General features: G+C 39.4%; 1 protein-coding gene across 1 annotated transcript in view; it reads left to right on the forward strand.

Moving 5' to 3' along the window:
• The window catches only part of PHLPP1 (PH domain and leucine rich repeat protein phosphatase 1), a 140,802-nt gene that overhangs the window by 83,042 nt on the left and 39,324 nt on the right, over positions 1-18,436 (forward strand). The window contains exon 4 of the mRNA XM_034062961.1: positions 9,596-9,762. Within this exon, the coding sequence (XP_033918852.1) occupies positions 9,596-9,762 (167 nt within the window). The remainder of the gene's footprint in view (positions 1-9,595; positions 9,763-18,436) is intronic.

Below are 18,436 nucleotides of genomic sequence, written 5' to 3' on the forward strand. Positions count from 1 at the left end.
TAGGGGACCAAGATGATCAGTTTGTGCAAGAGCATTACAGAAACTGTGCTGAGGAAATGCAGTGAGAAACAATTAAGTGCTACTGCAAGAGATGTACCTGCTTTTAGCTGTGCTTCGTCCATCTTTGAGCTAGTGAAAGATAAGCAGCTGCAGGACTCTTCCTTCAGCACACGAAGATTTTGCTCATTGATTGCTCGCATCCACTTCTGCACATACCTTCATCTTTATTTCAGATACTGTCAGATGCTAATGCCTGGCTTTCTTGCATTAGGAAAGGTCAACCAGGAGAAAGACCAAAGTGCTGCTTCCAACTTCAGTGTAGAACATAGACTTTGCAGAGTTTTTTAACATAAAATACGGCCTTCAGCCTATAAAGAAGGCTTGAAGCCACTAGTCTCATGGTTAAATTAGCTCTACATTGTATTTGCCTTGGCTTGCCTGCTAGCTGATTGACCTGTCTCATATTTGTTTCTAGATATTATAATGAGCTGTAACATCTTTACAGAGTTCATCATTGCAGGAATTTTTATTACTGAGCCTCAGTTGTCTCTGGAGGCATTAAGGACAGGTTTTTCTAATGGTTACTGGTCAGAACCAGCTCAGAATATTTTTTTCCAAAGCCTTTGACCACAGAGCAGTTCTGTGGCAAGTATAGAAAAAAATCTTCTGCAAGGGTAAAGTAGTTTATTTGAAGTTATTTGGAATTTTACTTGTTATAGTGCTACCAATTTATACTTCAGAGCCACTGGGTGCATTATCTCCTCTCCAGGTGTCTGTTCAGCCTCCTAAGCAATGGGTATCACTCTTCTGGAGAAAAAATATGGAGAACTTTTATCTTAGTTTCCATGAAATCCAAATTTCTAGATGAGTATTTTTGCTTTTATCTTTGGCTATTGGTTATCGCCTTTGGAAATTCTACAGAAAATTGTTGTGTGCAGCAAGCACAGTGTTGTAGTTAACAGTTTCAGCTATTTTCTTGTAAGTTTGTGCATGTGTTTAGATGTATGATTGTGATTCTGGGTTGTCATGTTGATGTGTGTGTTGGGGACAGGTTGGATGTCAAAGATACGCTGGTCATTGAGTGTGACCATGCAGTAGTTGGTTTATTTCTTTGGCAGGTAGCATTTGGAGGCTTGAAAGTGAGTCTCATACTAGTATGACCTAAAAATGAGTTTAGTATAATGCCAGCATCAGTGGCATCTTTTGAAAATAGCCTTTGACTAAATGCAAGGCTCTGCGGAAAGCTTGTTTTCTTTGAGTATAAATACTGTCCGGGTTTTTTCCCATTTGTGAAACTAAGAAGCACCATTAGCCTGTTAGCAACAGTGGATTCAAAATCTAGTGAAGAAAAAGCCTGAAAGGTTTTCTCATTTTTCAGTAGGGCTTTTTTTGAGCTGATTCTTACTTGCAGGAAACGCGATGACTCTAAGTTTAGTACCAAGGAAACCTTTTTTCTGCTAATACCATAAAATGACAATATTGAGATAATGTTTTCTCTAAAAATAGATCCCTAAAAATAAACTGACAGCTTCCTTTTGGCAGTGTTTACAAGTATTTGAACATAAACAAACCTCTGGTTTCCACTTGGAACTTGACTTCCTTTTTCATGTGTGTGAACTCTTCAATATTTTGGACCTTTGCTCTGAAGTCATATCTGGTCATCCTTGATGTGGGTGGCTTCTTGACATCTCAGGTCTGAAAGTAGAAAGCTGGACAAAGCAAAATTGAAGCCAGTTTTGTTTCTCTTTTGATGGTAAGACTTAAAAGTGTTCCTCTTCCTCTTTCGCCACAAAACCTATTCTTTTGCGCCTTTTGTTGTTAGAGGCTAGTTGATGTTTTGGAAGTGAACTTCTGAGTGTGTTTTGGTGCAGCCTCTTCCCTAGCATTTCGGGGGGGAAGCTTGGTGTTTTGGCTCAGCTGATTAGTTTTCCATGTTACCAAAATGCTGAAGTTGGTGACTTCAAGTTTTTCTCTCAACTTCTATTCTAGAGAAACTATAGCTTCACTATTTTTCACTTTTTTTCTTGCTACAATTTAGAGAGTCTGTGGCCCTTGGTTTGGACTTGCTGCCTTCAGTTAATAATAAAGTAGTTATTGAAGCATTGCAGCCAAGAGTGAGAATGGAAAACTAGCTATCACCCACACATCTGGAATAGCTTTCAAGTAATGTCTTTTGAAGCCTCTAAGTCAGGTTCTGATGTTATTGAAGCTGAATTTGTGCAGCTCTTGCATAAATACAGGAAATCATCACTGTGACTTACAGCTAGAAGCTCAGTAAGGTGTTGCAGCTGTTACCTTTTAAGGTGCATTCAATCCAGGAGGATCCCAAAGTTTTTCCAGTAATCTCTGGGGGTAGAAGGGTGGGAGTGAGTGTGGGAATATAACTCTGCTCTTAATGCATCTCAGGGGAACTGAGTGGTGAGCAGATCCCATGAGATTGAGATTGGAGGGGGCTGCAGAGGCTGACATATTGCACAGTACTTTGATACATATAAGGGGATAACTCAGCCAGTCTTGAAACTGATTGGCTGTAACACATAGAGCATTTCCAAGCAAAGTTTATTGGGGAGGAAAGAAGGAGAGGAATTAGCAAAAACCCATTTTAGGGACTTTTGCTCTCCTTAGGCTTCTTCTGTACTGGAGAAGGAGGAAGGTCTGCAGGGAGAAGAGGGAATGAGTGCTGCAGACCAGTTTTAGGCCCCAGGCCAGCAGAGCTATATTCATGATTGTATTACGAAGTGCTTGGGTCAGAAGGCCTTTCTGAGTTACTGTGAAATAACGGCATGGAAAGAGTTCATCACATTGTAAAATTAATCCGTATGATGCAGTTGTGTAGGAGAATGTAGGTCAGAAACTGAGAACCTAGCATAACCTCTTACTGAAAGCAAACAAACAGAATCTGACCACCCTTTCTATGTGGGACTGGGAAGACTAACAAATCGGGAAGTTTAGATTAGATATAAGGAGGAAGTTCTTTACTGTGAGGGTGGTAAGGCACTGGAATGGGTTGCCCAAGGAAGTTGTGAATACTCCATCCCTGGCAGTGTTCAGGGCCGGGTTGGACAGAGCCTTGGGTGACATGGTTTAGGTGTCCTTGCCTATGGCAGGGGAGTTGGGACTAGGTGATCTTAAGGTCCTTTCCACTCCTAACCATTCTGATTCTATCTATATTAAGTCTTGCTGGCAAGAGTCTGAAATCTATAGTAAATGCTGAAAGGAAGTCTTTGCTGGAGAGCTGCTCATCATGAAGTCTGCCTGCTGGCAGTATAGTGGCTTATCTTGGTGAATAATTAAGTCTAACACAAGTTGTAAGGAGAAAAAGGAATATTTCTCATTTTTTACGAGACTCGCCTGTTTTGCCATATTTCTAGATTGTTTCAGTCAAGCTACTTCAAGGATGCTACTATTCCTTGCTCCACCAGGTGGAATTACAAGTATATAATGTCTGAATTATAAGTAGCGTAATACTACATCTAATTACTGTTCCGTAACTCCAAGTTGCATCTTAAGCCTTGTCTTTGGAGGAATGTTATCAGTGTGAACATCCCAGTGTGACTACCACCAAGATAATAGTGTTGATGTAACTTCCTGTGTAATATTGATACTAGTACCTAATCTCTAAAAGAAGAGCACAGAAATACTCATATTCTAGAAATGACTTCAGGTAGTGTGAAACATTTCCAAATGACAGGTGACAAATGTAATTTTTTTTTTTTTTTCTGACACATTCTCACTTTTGAGATCTTTACTAAATCTGGGATACTCCCTTTCAAATCTGTGGAATTTCTTCTGGACTCCTGTCATGAATGGTAAAGGAGCACAACTTCTGCTGAATTATCTGCGCATTTCTCCCTCCGCAAACACACTTGCTACTACTGTTTTCAGTTATGTTGCTACAGCTTTGCCAGAGGGGCAGAATTAGAATTGAGCAATTTCTGCATGCTATATAAATCTTCAGAGCTAAGAAGAGGAGAGAGGGCAGGGTCAAAAAATAGTCTTCATGCCCCCATGTCTTGCTGGCATGAGGTGTTTGCACCAGACGCTTTTTGGCTGCGTTGCTTGCGGAGGAGAGATGGGGCTTGAAGCTTGTGCCCTGTGAACGCTGCCATGCTGTGTTTGCTCCTGCCCTTCATCTTGGTAGGCAATTACAGTTCTTACCTATTGTGTTGCCTGTTGGGTTTGTGAATCTGAGTGGCATGTGTTCAAGTGTCTGAGTTTTCTCTCTTCTTTGCAAGGCCCTTAGCTTGAGTTAGCACACATCTAATTCAACATTCAAGAAAACAAAAAGGAGAGGATGGAGAAGCCATTACCTTTCACCCTTTATACTGCCCGTTTTAAATACTGTCATTTAAAGGTGAAAATATATGGCTTTAAAGAAGAGTTTTGTTTCTTTTTCTCCCCCTCTCATTTAGGTTTTTGGCATTAGCTTGTTTACCAGTCTGAACAGTTCTTCAGCTCTTGGCTGTGACTGAGGGCACTGATGTGTTTCCTGGCTGTGGAGTTCAGCTCAGCAGAGGGAGGCCTTTATGCCAAGCGGGGCTTTGATGTATGAATAGAAAGGAGGATTAGGATTTAAAGCAAGGTTATCTCTGAGATGAGGAGAACCTGTTTGCTCTAAGTGGTTGGTTTAGATATTTCAGGTGTATGTACAGCTGTTAAGCCTTATGCAGGCATTGGTGGGATGTGGTGATTATTTAACTGTTTAAAAACAAATCCTAAAGGAGAAAAATTATACTGCCTTTGCATTAGCATGTCTACAGCAGGTGTAATTTAATGTTGTCAGTTCAGACAGACTGGGAATTTGGCTGCCTGCACATGTGGGCTGTTTAGTCGCTTTAATTGTCTTCTATTGAAGTCCTAAATAGTAATTTCTTATCTGAATAGAGCTATAGGGAATGGGATGAGGGTAAACAGGAAAAAGACATAATTACGTTGGTTTAAATTCATACCACAGGTCACAGCAAAAGATGTCCTTGTGTAAACAAGGCTTGTGTTTGTCCATACAGCTGGGTTTAGCTGTGTCCACTGCTGACACCCATTGTCAGCAACACATCATTTTTGTAGTATAGCCAAGGCTTTAAAACAAAGACAGTAATCAGTCTTGTTGCATAGCTCAGTGACAGAGGTGGCATTATAGTGATGGACAAAGCAAAGTGGATTTTAGGCCTGTATAGCAAGAATATTGGCTGATACAAGTATTTTTCTGTATTTTTGTTGCCACCTGCTTGAGATTTACAGTGAACCCATACCAGACTTTCACCAGTCTTGAAATATTGTTTACTTTTTAAAACTGAAAATAATTAAGAAAATTGAAACACCTTGGCAAAACCTTTTTTATTTAAGATAGTGCTGGCTTTTGTGAATTGTTGTTTATACTTGTAAAGACTGTTGTTTATACTTGTAATTAACATGTTTAAAAGTGAGTTTTCATATCTGGGAGACTCCTAGGTCTTTGCCTTGGGTGCCGCTCTCAGGTGGGAGTAGCAAATGCTATACTAACTGAAGGAGGGGCAGCTCTCTGGTATTAGTTGTGGTAGTATTTGCAGAATAAACTCCCTTTTATTGCTGCTGGAGGAAAATTCAAAGCACAGTGGCAGCTGTTTGGTGTTTGCAGAGGATAGATCCAGGTCTCTTTGTATAACATGTGCTATAGTTGTATACCACTTCTTCAAAACTGCACTTCAGTATGCCTTACACGGAGACCAGAAAAAAAAATGTGAACCCACTGTAGACCATGGCTGCGTAGCTGAGGTTGCAATAGGAACTGGAAAAGACTCTTCTATTGGACTTCACAGTTGGCTATGCCAAGTTAAATTTGGCCTTACCCTGTTACAACTCCTGTAGTATTACAGTGGGAGACATTGCAATACAATGTTTGACCATGAAGTGTTGAAAAATCATATCCAGGCAACGGAGAAGGCCGCAAGCTTCATCTTGTTTCTTTGTGATTAAAAATCCTCAGTGGACTTCAAAAAGTACAAGATCTTTTTGTGTTTTTTGAGCTACCCTGCTGTCAAACTGTTTAATGTCTTGCTTCTCTGGCAAAGAAAGAAGCTGACTCTACAGCTTATGCTGTAGCTACCATAACTGAGAGGAAGTCATGCACCATCTTCCAAGAAGGTCATTGCCCCACCCATTTCTCCACGTGTCATTAGTATAGGAAATGCAACAGGAATTTCTTGTGAAAACAAGTGCTAAGGATGTATGCAGTTTAGGATGTGATGAGAAGATGTTCCAGGGGGATTGGTCTGGGCAATGGCTTCTTCTGACTGGAGAGTCATGAACTATGTTGCTTGTGTTTTATATTCATATGTAAAGCACACGGAACAGTTATACTTCTAAGTTTTCCAAATGAAAACACCAAACAGGCTATAATGAAAGCTTGATGCAGGTTCCACATGTGTCTAGAAAGCCTTTCCCTCTAGCATTGCTGCCATACTGGCACTCTTAACTATTCCTGTTGGAATCATGGGTCTGTTGAACCCAGCCCAAATAACTCATTGGGGTGTTTATTTACAGCAGAATGTCTTGGTTTGCTTTGTTGTTTTACTTGGAGTATTGTGTTCAGTTCTGGTGTCCTCAACATAAAAAGGACATGGAACTGTTAGAACAAGTCCAGAGGAGGGCCACGAGGATGATCAGGGGACTGGCGCACCTCCCATATGAAGACAGGCTGAGAAAGTTGGGGCTGTTCAGCCTGGAGAAGAGAAGGCTGCATGGAGACCTCATAGCAGCCTTCCAGTATCTGAAGGGGGCCTACAGGGATGCTGGTGAGGGACTATTCATTAGGGACTGTAGTGATAGGACAAGGGGTAACCGGTTGAAACTTAAACAGCAGAGGTTTAGATTGGATCTAAGGAAGAAATTCTTTACTGTGAGGGTGGTGAGGCACTGGAATGGGTTGCCCAGGGAGGTTGTGAATGCTCCATCCCTGGCAGTGTTCAAGACTAGGTTGGATGAAGCCTTGGGTGATATGGTTTAGTGTGAGGTGTCCCTACCCATGACAGGGGGGTTGGAACTAGATGATCTTGAGGTCCTTTCCAATCCTAACTGTTCTATGATTCTATGATTTTTGGATTTTGTTTTTTCTTCCAGTGGAAACCCTACTTTCTGCAGATAATGTCCTTTACTCCAGATGCTTTTTATTCTTGTGTCTGTGAGGGATATTGTGGACAGCATTTTCTTAGCCTTTATCAGCTTATCTCTGTAGTGATACCTCACAGTGATCCAAGGGAAACCCAGTGCTTTATTAAATACTGTATCAGCTTTTGGAAAAACACGTTCATCTCAGTAAACAATAACAAACACACACATGCACAGTCTTAGTGCATTTAAAATCAGTTGAAGACGACTGCAAGATTTCAATATCCCTTTGTTGTTCCTTTTTGTAGTGGTATCAATTGAGAACTTCAGTACTCAACTTCAAAACAACTGATGAAAGTTTCTGGCGAACCAAAGGAAGTATTGTTACGATGATGTTCTCCTTTGTCACTCTTCTTTGCTTTTCATCTTGTTCCTCTATTCTCTAGGAATTTATTACAGAGCAGTATTGAGCAATGAAAAGAGAAAAGTCTTTATCCCACCTTTGAGAATAACTCTGTGTATTTATATGGGTATTCCTTCAGTAACAATTCAGAAGTTAATTCGTAGAGTACTGTTTTGCTAGCAAAAAAAGCTTCCATAAAATTGTTTACAGAACTCCCACCTTTTAAAATACAGTTTTAACTTTTACAGTTCTCCCTCTGGTAGAGGCATCATTCAGTATATGTCAATTGCACGAAAAGTGTAATTAAATTCTTTGTAGAACAAAGTGTTTCCTGTAAGGAAAAAAATAACAATAGTAAAACAAACAAGCAGCAAACAAAAACCGAACCGAACATAAACCCTGTAAACCAATATTACTTTGGATTTTTTTTTTCACAGGGCTTGATGATATTAAGAAGGATTTGCATCCTTTTTTTGAGATCAGAATAGAATTTAGACTTGTTTGGCTGCTTTATCGTGATTCACATTCAGAGTTACTGGTTCTGGTACTTTGGATATTTTTAGGGTAACATACCTTGCTAATCCCTGCTAGGTTGCTTATTACTGTTCATATCACGTTCCAAACAAGTAGTTGGAGCAACAGTGTATGTAAACATTACACCTGAAATTACACATTCTCCTTTTTAATGTAACGGTTGTCAGCGCTTTTTCATCTCTTGTGTTTTCGGTGTGATGAGAACTGTACCATGCCAGGCAGGGTCTGGCAGCATAAACAGAGTGAATACCTAGCTTTCAGAAATAACTGCTCTGAGTAGCCTATGAATAATTTTTGTCTAATACTACCAGGGGAAGAAAAATAGTAGGTACAGTAACAAAAGGACTAAATTAATTGAGTAACAAATTCAAGCGTTTTAATGGATGTGGGAGGACTGGATTATTAACGGTCACATTAGAGAAAAACACTGCACCGTCTGTTCTGTTTGAAGCTTATGGCTGTGTGTTTATAATAGAGACCACTTATCCTGAGGCCCATGTAGCTTGCATTGGAGAGGAAAAAAAGGAAGGAAAAATTCCTTGGCTGTCCTTTCAGTGGCAAGTTGCTTCACTTCTGCCAACAAAACCTGATGTCTCTAGTTTCAGGGTACTTTATGGCAGGGCTGTACCTCTGCCGAGAAGGTTGCATGGTGTCTCCTTCATCAGAGTTCAGAAGCTGTTATAGACTGTCACTGGGCATCGATTACAAGTTGGGGGTTTGGTTTGTTCTTTTTAAATAAAGACTAATAAATAGAAAAAAAACATCAGGATGTTGTTCACCCAGCTGAATCCTACGAATTTCCTAAGGAGTAGAGTTGCTGTTGCTGGAATTTGTTGGCTGTAGTTTTCTGTGCAGTCATACTAGCTATATGTAGTGCTAGGTGGTATGATTTCTTCAGCCTCTGTAGACTATTTTACCTTCCCCTTTCTAGAATACAATATTAAACCCCCAAATCTCAGTTTTGTTTTTTATCACTTTTCTATTTTTTTTCCTGTTTTTTCTGAGTCATTGAGAAGAGATCAGTGCTTGGTGTTTTGCTGCTGCTGTGATATATTTTTCTCCTTTAAGATTTAACTGGGATAGGTCTTTCTTCTGCCATTTAGTACCTGCTTTTGATGGTGATAATTGTTATTCCCTTGCCTCGACTAACTGAGTCTACAGGCCCATCACGCAGCAATATGGAAGACTTCTGCACTTCGTTTTTGCTGGTATTACTTGCTAACTAAAGACTGAAGTTTTTGTCAGATCTCTCTATCTTTTTCTTTATTTTTTCTTTTTTTCTGGCCATAGAGTATCATGTAACTTCATTGATGAAAATTAATCCATTTCACTTATTAGTTTGACAAGCCTTTGTGCTTTTCCTGCTGCTAGCCATCTGTGGACCTGGTTTTGGCACTGAGGCAAAGCAAGAGATCATGACGTAGCTTGCATGATATAAATTGCATTAGATCAGCTGTGTATGTGGACACTGATTTCTGCTGCACTTAAAACAGTTTATCTTGTGCTAGTAGAGGTGAAGGAAATGTTCTTTTTTGATTACAATATCTAAATATTGGTGTACCTCTTGACTTCCAGATTGCATCACAACGCATAAGCTCAGTGGATCTTTCATGCTGCAGCCTGGAGCACCTGCCTGCCAACCTGTTTTATAGCCAAGACCTCACTCATCTCAATTTAAAGCAGAACTTCCTGAGGCTAAACCCCAGCCCATCCACAAGCAGAGCGCTTAGTGAATTACAAAGGTAAAGTGCTATGGTTCTGTTAGTCTTCCTCTGCCCTCGGAGCCAAGTGACCTCTGGTTTGCAGGAACTTTCCTGAAAACTTACTACCTCCTCTTAGGGAGGATTGTCCTGGTTGTAATGCTTCAGGAATTGGTTAACTCTGTTTGCTAGAAAGAGACTAACTTTTGTAAGAAATGTAGTGTTTTTCTTGTAAATAGAAGGCTATTTTCAATCCAAATGCAGTGTTCAGAATGAATCGTTTTTGCCTACCCACTATAGTTCTTCATTGATACCTGTCAAACCAATGTGAGTTGGTGAGTTGTATGTGAAAGGGCCAGGTAGAAACAGTACTATGTGTGACTTTACATAGCTTTTTGTTACCCCCAAGTAAAGCCCCTGATTTAATAAACTCCTGTCTTCTTTCTATTCTGCTCAGCCCAAATTCTTCCTGGTAACTGTGACCTTCCAGTTGTTCTTTCTACTGTAGCTCACCCAAAAATGTAACAAATGGATTGACCGCAGCACAATTGGTGATCTGAATGATATTATATGTGGAATCAGCAGCCTTTCTGTATTGAGAAAGATGAATGTTTCCATACTGAATTTCAAACTTTGATTTTAACTTCGGTGGTAACTGAATTGCAGAGTAGCTCAGGACTGTATTTGTGGATGGCCCTGTTCAAACAAAATGTTTTAAACCACATTTCTAAATCCTTTCCTCTTTGACAAACAACTGAAAAATAAAGATGGATTATGTGCAATGTTGTATTTTTATATAATTACGATTGTGTTTTGGAAAAAAAAATAAAATTGGCATGATGGAAGATGAATTAACCCAGCAGGTCTCCTTCACAAACAGAGCAAGCAACTTCCAAGAGCTTATGAGCACAGTCTGGAGAGGAATACTGGGTTAAATATTCTGTGAATGTCGGTATGTGTCTCCAGATAGCAAGTGGAATTTTAGCATAAGTTAGATGAGGAACATGGAGAAATAAGGAATGTCTTTGTTTTAGTGAATTTTAGTAATTTTTCTTTTCTAAATGTAAGAAAGTGTACAGGACGTACTTGATTCTGTTTTGCATGTACATACAGCTAATTCTATTTGTGATTAGAAAACATTTATTGATCATGTGGTGGGTAATGTTCATTGTCTGTGTTTTCTTGGTACTGCAGTTGTAGGAGCAGCTGAGGAGTCTTGCTGAAAGTTAAATTTTTTTCTCACTAATATGAGCCTGAGCGTACAGGGGTAAGGTGACCAAATAAAACTCTCCTGGTTTTTGAGATTCTGCATCAGGAAAATCTAGAGAAGTAGCATGTACCTGAGGTGGTACAAAATTGATTGTCTTGTTCTTCTGAGAGCTGGTCCTATTCTGTCAGTGAATCATAGTTTGCTCTGCCTCCTTTGCTTTAAGCTTGTCAAGAAGGCACAGGAAAGGTCTATGAACCTCTGGAGCTAAACCAAAAAAGAATGATTAGGAAGGTTGCACAGCACTGTTTCAGTGGATCAGAGCCAGTGCCTTCAGAACTCCTGTCCCTTTGTGCTAATGTTCTCTTTGCCACTGCTGATGTCCTCCATCCTTCATCCAGCACAGGTGTCATCACCCAAGCAGTGAGTAGCTGGAAGCTGCTGCCACTGTTCCATTGCTGTGTTAGTGGAAAGGGCTGCATGATGTGGTAGATCCTACTGAGGAGGAGCAGTGTCCTGATGGTTATCTTTTTGCCTCCCAGCAGCAGCAAAAGCACAAGCCTGGCCCTGGAGTGCTCTCCCAAGCCATGTTGCTTCCTGCCCTAGGAAACACAGTGCTAGTTTCTCCTTAGGGTGGGCAAACTTGAGTTTTACTTGTTCTGGCAAAAAGCCTTGAGCCAGCTTCACTGCTGCTGTAAACCTGCTTTTCTGTAGTGAGTAAATACATGAAACCAAGAATCTAGCAAGAAAGAAACCACTCTATCTTTTTGAAATTATTAGTGAATCCCAGTGTGAAAGCATGTGTGAAGGTAAGGGAAGATCAGTCATTCCTGGGAATACAAACTGTCATTTGTCTGACTTTTTTCATTTTTTTCCTTTTATCTTTTTTTCTTCCTTTTTAATCCAGTTTCATAAAACCATTTTCAGTACAAAATCTCTGCTCTTCTGATTTGGTCCTGTTGGCTTTTATACCAAATTCTCAGTTGCTAAATTGTAGCTTTACACAGGGCACAGCACCAGTGAATCAAGCCCAGAAGTATTTAAGGCTCCAAAATAATGTACTTGGATGTTGTGAACAAAATGCATTGGCATTTGCATAGCTACCCTTCCTGGTACAATTTTTGATTAAAACCTGGTTAGGAAGGTAGGCTAGGAAAATTGCTATAAGCAGCTTCTGGCACTCTAAATAAATTACTTTAGGTGGTAATTTGACAAGTGCTCGTGAATGCTGGATTTCAAAACAAGAGGTATGTCAAAGGCAGAAGACAATACCAACTTTTCAGCTACCCACTGAGTAGACTTTGAAGCAGCTGGCTTATAGTAATGAGATGCTGACATATGCTCTAATTTGGCAAGTACCATCAGGAATCAGTTGGAGAAAAAACAAGAATTCCAACTTTTGCTTATGCAGTTACTTCTTTCAGTTGTTAACATTATGTCATTAATTGAATTTCTGAATAAAATGTTTAGAACTAAATTGCTGGTAGCATGTGAGATCTACAGAGCTGTAGATTCACTGTTTTTTCCTAGTAGCTACATTCACTTGCTTTACTATCCACTTACACTTTGAATTCTGTTGCTGTAGATAATTTGCAGCTGTGAACTTGTGGAACTGAACTGTTCAAATGATGAAAAGTTATCTAGAGTTACCTGCATTTTTTTGCCTACTTACCAGGGAATACACTTTTCACACTAAAGTGTAAAATAGGCAGTCTGAAAATTCATCTGTTTCAAAACCAAGCAAACAAACACCCCCCAGGAAATGCTCGTACTTGTTCTTCCTCACAGTAGTGTTTCTAAAATTATAGGAAAGGGTGCTGTCCTTTCGGGGAAGAGGGGATATTTGCCATTTGAAAGATTGTCCAGCTGTTGCAGTATTAGAAGTGGCTGACATGTCTTGTGATAATACCCCCATTGAGTCAGAATTTACCTTAAAACCCTTTGCGTTTTAGCTCCTGTATACTGGAAATGGAGTGACTGAAGATATGCTTTTGTCTTAAGTTGGCTAAATTTCATTGCTTATATTCTTTAAATGTTGGTTGGTAGATATTTTTATTTCTTTTAACTGTAAAGAGATTCATATGTACAGTGTGTTCCCAAGCCTCACTTTCCCCTTATCTACAATGCAACTTCATGGCTTTTGTTCTGAAATGCAAGGAAGAGTTTAAGCTTACTAGTTTTGCAGAGTACTATTGCTCTAGGTTTGAAGCAAATAAATAAACCGTAGTCTTTATTTACTGTTGGTCTCTTTCCCTGGGCTAAGCATGCTTTATATTTATATGTAGTTGTTTCAGTCAGTGCTATTGGAAAACTGCTGGCATCAAGAATACTGTTTGCTTGTTAATACTGAAAAGTTTTCAGTATGTGGATTTTTAATATAAGCCTGTTGCAGATTAAAATAAAAAAAGGAGAAAGGAGGGATTAATAAACCACAGGGTTTCTTTTAGATAAACAAAATGATGCTTGCCAATTTTATCTGAAGAACAAGGTGTTATTCTGATTGTGGTTGTGATTATTATTGGTGATTATATGGATTTTTATTGTAAGATCAGTTGGTATTTTTTCTTTGCCGGAGCCTCTTTAGAAATTAACTGCCTTCTCTGGCATCTCAGCTCACACTGTTCTGGGCTAGTGGCAGTTTCTGGAAGCTACATCTGTAAGGTATGAGAAGGCTAGAGGACTCAATTGTTGATGTGTTTTTGAAATCCCTAACTGTTGGATAGATGTTTTTATCTGAAAATCCAGAATCTAGGGGGAATCCTCAGTCTAAAACCTCATTAAAAACCCATTTGGAGGTTTCTCAAGCTAAACCCTCCTTACAAACCTATTGTGCAACAAGTGTGTAATTTGGCTTGAAGGATACTGAGATTCCCAGATAGGAAAGGGGGTATTAACAATTCAGCTGTGTGAACCCAGCAGACAAGCTTACTAGAAGTCAGGTTGGGGTGTAGTTTGATTCCAGCTTGTCCCTAGAGATTAGGGAGCAGGGAGGGAAGTCTCCAGCTTGACATTTGGTCTCAAAGTACCTTGAAGTGCTCCTTGTAATTATTGCTAGTGTATCTAACTGAGGTTAGTGGAGAAAGTTGGATGGATGGATGGATGTGTCAGATGTACATCTTTGCCCTTGCCAGACCCCACAGAGCACTGAGAGTAGATGCACTGGCAAAGATAAGAGCTTTCTTCTTTTGGGGGGATGGCTGTTTGGTTTGTTTGTTGGGTTTTGTTCGTTTTTTAGGATGCTCTTCTGGAAAAGAATTTGCTTTTAGATGCACACATTTATTGAAGTTATTTAAATGAATCCAGCTAACGTGAGGAGTGTGCTCCCACAAGGTACAGAGTGCCAGTGCATGCTTCTTGGTGTGGGAAGGTGCTGGGAGCTTTCTCTCACACTGGTGGTCTCAGGGAGCCTTGATTTTGTAGTCATTTCTTCTCTTTTGCTCGGAGCGGAAGACTGAAGTGTAGCCGTCTTAGCAGTAGAGCAAGAAGTTGGCCTGCTATTGACAACCAGAGGTCTACTAGAAAGGAACTCCTTCCAGTGTTTTTTATATTCTGGTGCTATGTTTATTTTCTAAGTTCTGGAGCCTTGGACTTTTTTTTTTCTTTTTTTTTTCCTGGTTTTAATACTAAGAAGAAACTCAGAGTACGTTCTTTATGTAACTTCACCGCTTTTGTTTTATTCAGCTTGTAAAAGACGTTGAAGGAAAAGTTTGGTTTTGTTAGTGCATCTTTCCAGATCTTCATGACTGGTTGCATTCTACATAGCTCCTGTGTACCTTTCTGAACTCAAGGAAGTACCCCCATATGAATACTCAGCAAAAATCAGGGACATTTGATTAAAGAAAAATAAATTGCAAAATCATGTCACTACAAGTGACTGAGTGGGGAATGCAGCAAAACTGGTTTAATGCCTGAAACACAATGGAATTTTTTTTAATTGTTTAAATTGAAACAGTGCATGCCTTAATAGTGCTAGGAGAAAAATAGATGGCACTGAGAAATATGCTATAAAATAACATTTTTAAAAATAGGGTAATCTAAAAGTAGAAAATGCAGTTATTAATCAGATTCAGTTTATTGGAACTATTAGGCTAAGTACAGCAGTATCTCTTCCAAATAATGCTTCAGAAGTAGTGAACATATTTATGGAATTTAGTTATTATCAGCCTACTCTGATTTACTTGTCTATTGCTTTCTGAGATAGCTTCCAGAGGAAGGGTTTTATTTTTATGTATTGAAAATTGGGCTTCAGTTTGGAAGCTCACCTCTAGCTAATTTTGTATTAAAAACATAAACTTCCAGTATAGAGGAGAATATTTTTTCCCTTTTCTTCTAGAGATTGTTCTTCCTCTGAGGATAGTCTTTCCCCCCTAGTGAACCAGTGTGCACTAGGTATGTGCAGAAGTGGAGAACTTCAAAGTACAGCAATGTGGGTTCAGTTAATTTCCACTTACAGAACATACATTTTATTTCTTCTTGTCTTTATGGTCATCTTACCAACTATGTAATAGGATAAAAGCTTTATTGATGTCTCAAGTTTGGAGGTAGTGTGAAGAATTTGACTTAACATCTTTGATTATTTGTGTATTTTGAAAAATAACTGTCTAGGTTTAAGGTTATTCCTTTTTGTGCAGTGCAGTCTGTTTTCTTCTTTCTTTTTTTATTTTCCACTTTTCGGTATAATCTAGCAATTAATTTTGGCATATAGACTTAAGTCTGCCAGAATTGTTTTGCCTTTTATAGTTTTATATGCACATAGAGGGGAGAAATACCAGGATGACTGTTCCTGGTGTGTTGGCATAAAGGGTAGTGAAGATAACAAAACTGAAGCTATCAGTCTGCCTTTTCCTTTCTCTTCTCCTCCCCTTCTCCCCTTGAGGTTTAAAGAAAGAAAGGAACAAAATTACATTTTCATGTATTCGTTCGTGTAGTGGAGAAATTGATAATTAATGGATGAATTTATTCAAGTTTCTTCTGACTTGACCAGAGTCAAACTTCACCCTCAAACTAAGTGACCCTTTTTCCTGCAATGACTTTACTCCATCTGTTTTTTGTGGTATGACATGAGTTACTTGATGAACAGGAGTTTTATCAAGAAACAGTGGAAAGCATCAGCAGAGCTCCTCCTGTGTTATCTGTTGAAAACTCTCATGTCCTCAAGCTGGTGGGTGCTGCTGTTAACCTCAGGTAGTCAAAGTCATCACCTGCAGCATCCAAGTGAATCTCCCTAGCTGTTGCAGAAACTGTCTCAACAAATTTTGCAGGGTAAGAGGGCTGGAGTAGTTCATTTTAACTAACTAACTTCAGGTTTTCACAACACCACCATTCTGGGAAGGGAAGTACTATGACAGTATTTCAGGTGCTAGGCTAGCTGCTCCCTTAGGCAGTAGGCCTATGGATGGGGGATCTGATGCAACTGCAAGAAAAGCAGTAGATTGGTCCTTCTATTTCCAAGGAGGAAATTGGTGTGTCAGGTTTACATGGAAATTCTCTTCATGATTAAGTTGCTGGCCAAAGTAGTAGGCTTTCATGAAGGTGGCAAGTTGTAGTTAAGTTCCAGTTCATCACAGTGCTGCTAGGCAAGTGGATCTGCTCAGAAATGGTACTGCAGCTGAGAGGCAGCTGTGCTGCTGCTTGAAGTAATGTTCAGCTGCAACCACAGCATAATCATGAGGCAGCCCAAATAGTGGAGAGAGTATTGGGCAAGTGATTGTTTTCTTTAAACTGAGTCCTTTATTAAGCCATGTCACCTGTTTTGGGTGTAGTAAAATAATGCTTTTTAATTGCTTTTGGTAAGAGTAGGGCATGTGTGGCTACATCAGGCATGTCTGTTGTAGCTGTATTTCAACGATGGTGCATGGCCAATTCGAATATCCTGTTCCCCCCACTCCAGCCATAGTGGAACATAAACGCTGTACAGTGTAATGGAAATTCCTGTGCTGTGCACATCAGGCAGGTCTGAATTTGAAATTAGCACGTCAGTTCATTGCTTTGCTGTGATACAAACTTCTCTTGTTAGTCCCTCTCCTCATTTTGTGTATGTCAGACTAAAGCCACTCTTGGTATGGCAGCTTCAGGATTTTTTTTCAGCATTTAAAAATTGAGCGTTTTTGGCTCAATTATGGCAGTTAGTGTTCAGTCATATTGCATGTTGAAACCCAAGCGTTGACGTGGCAACATTTTGCTCTAGCTTAAAGTAGGACTATTTTTAGCCAGACAAGTGAGTGTTCATATATTGGTCTTTACAATAGAAAGCTTAGTAAGCTGAGTGTAGTGTGTTGAGAGATGCTGTTCTTCAGGTTGACTTTTTTTAACAGATAACAAAGTCTAGAACCAGGGAAGGAGGGAGAAGAGGAAGGAAAGCATATGTACAGATTTGATATGAGTTTATTACACTGTCATGCCTCAAACAAGCAATTTTGTGCCTTTTCTTTCTAGCAATGCCATGGGGACGCATCAGTATGTGACCATGCTTTTGGTAGAAGTAAAGAATTGGGTGGGAGAAAACAGCAAAGATCTTGCTCAGTAAAATCTGTTTTAAAAGCCCAACACTGCAAACTCAGCAGCAACAAAAAACTTGAGTCTGTAAAATACTTCTGCCTTATTTATGTTGATGTTTCAAGTGTTACTGACTGTAAATCTAGATATAAGAAGCAATATACACAATTCAGCATTTTAAATATGCAGTATGGCAATGCTCAGTAATGGAAGTTCACTGACCCATTTGTGATGTGCATAGTAGGGAGTGGCCAAAGATGATAGGTAGGCTTAGACTTTAAGCAAATGCCTCCTAGTTTGGCTTAGTGATGTTCTCTACTAGCATTTTGTAAATGAACACGTTTACAAAGGAGGAAGAATATATATGTTTCCTGCCAGTTGACTTAAATTAATCTCTTAACTTGAATGAAGCTTACTGTATTTGTCTCAGCTTTTCTTTAAATGCGATTAAACAATGAACGTTCCTTTCTGGATTATTTGACATACATTTCTATGTGCATTTCCAGCTTCTGTATGAGTATATCCACTGGATGTACTATTACTCATCCTTCATTACATACTATGTACCCCTGTTAACCAATTCAGTTTCTTTTGTTAGTAATTAGATTTACTCACAGAAGCCCTTAATATGCACTCATTAAAACATACATTAGGGTAGTAGAGATGTGACCCAGATAATCTGGAGGGGTGGTGTGGTGTGTGGCAATTCTCCCCCCCTCCTTTGCTTTTGACCTAGGACAGTTATAGACCCCACACTTCAGTCCTCTTTCCTCTGTGTATTAGCTTGATCTGCTGTGATTTTGTTTCAAGATTGTATTTACGGTCTTCTAGTAGATTGTAATTTTCACTTGTTAATTTTTTTTCAGTGTGAAAATTGGAATGGTTGCCTTTTGATGTTTCTCCAGCAGTTTAGTTATTTGACTTAATCTTTCTGTCTTCATCACTGTTTTTGCACTTACCTAAATACTTGGGGGGGGTGGGGGGGGGAGGGAGAAGTAACTTCGAAAGGCCTCT

The sequence above is a fragment of the Melopsittacus undulatus genome, chromosome 1 (assembly GCF_012275295.1).
Source record: "Melopsittacus undulatus isolate bMelUnd1 chromosome 1, bMelUnd1.mat.Z, whole genome shotgun sequence".
Taxonomy (NCBI): Eukaryota; Metazoa; Chordata; class Aves; order Psittaciformes; family Psittaculidae; genus Melopsittacus; species Melopsittacus undulatus.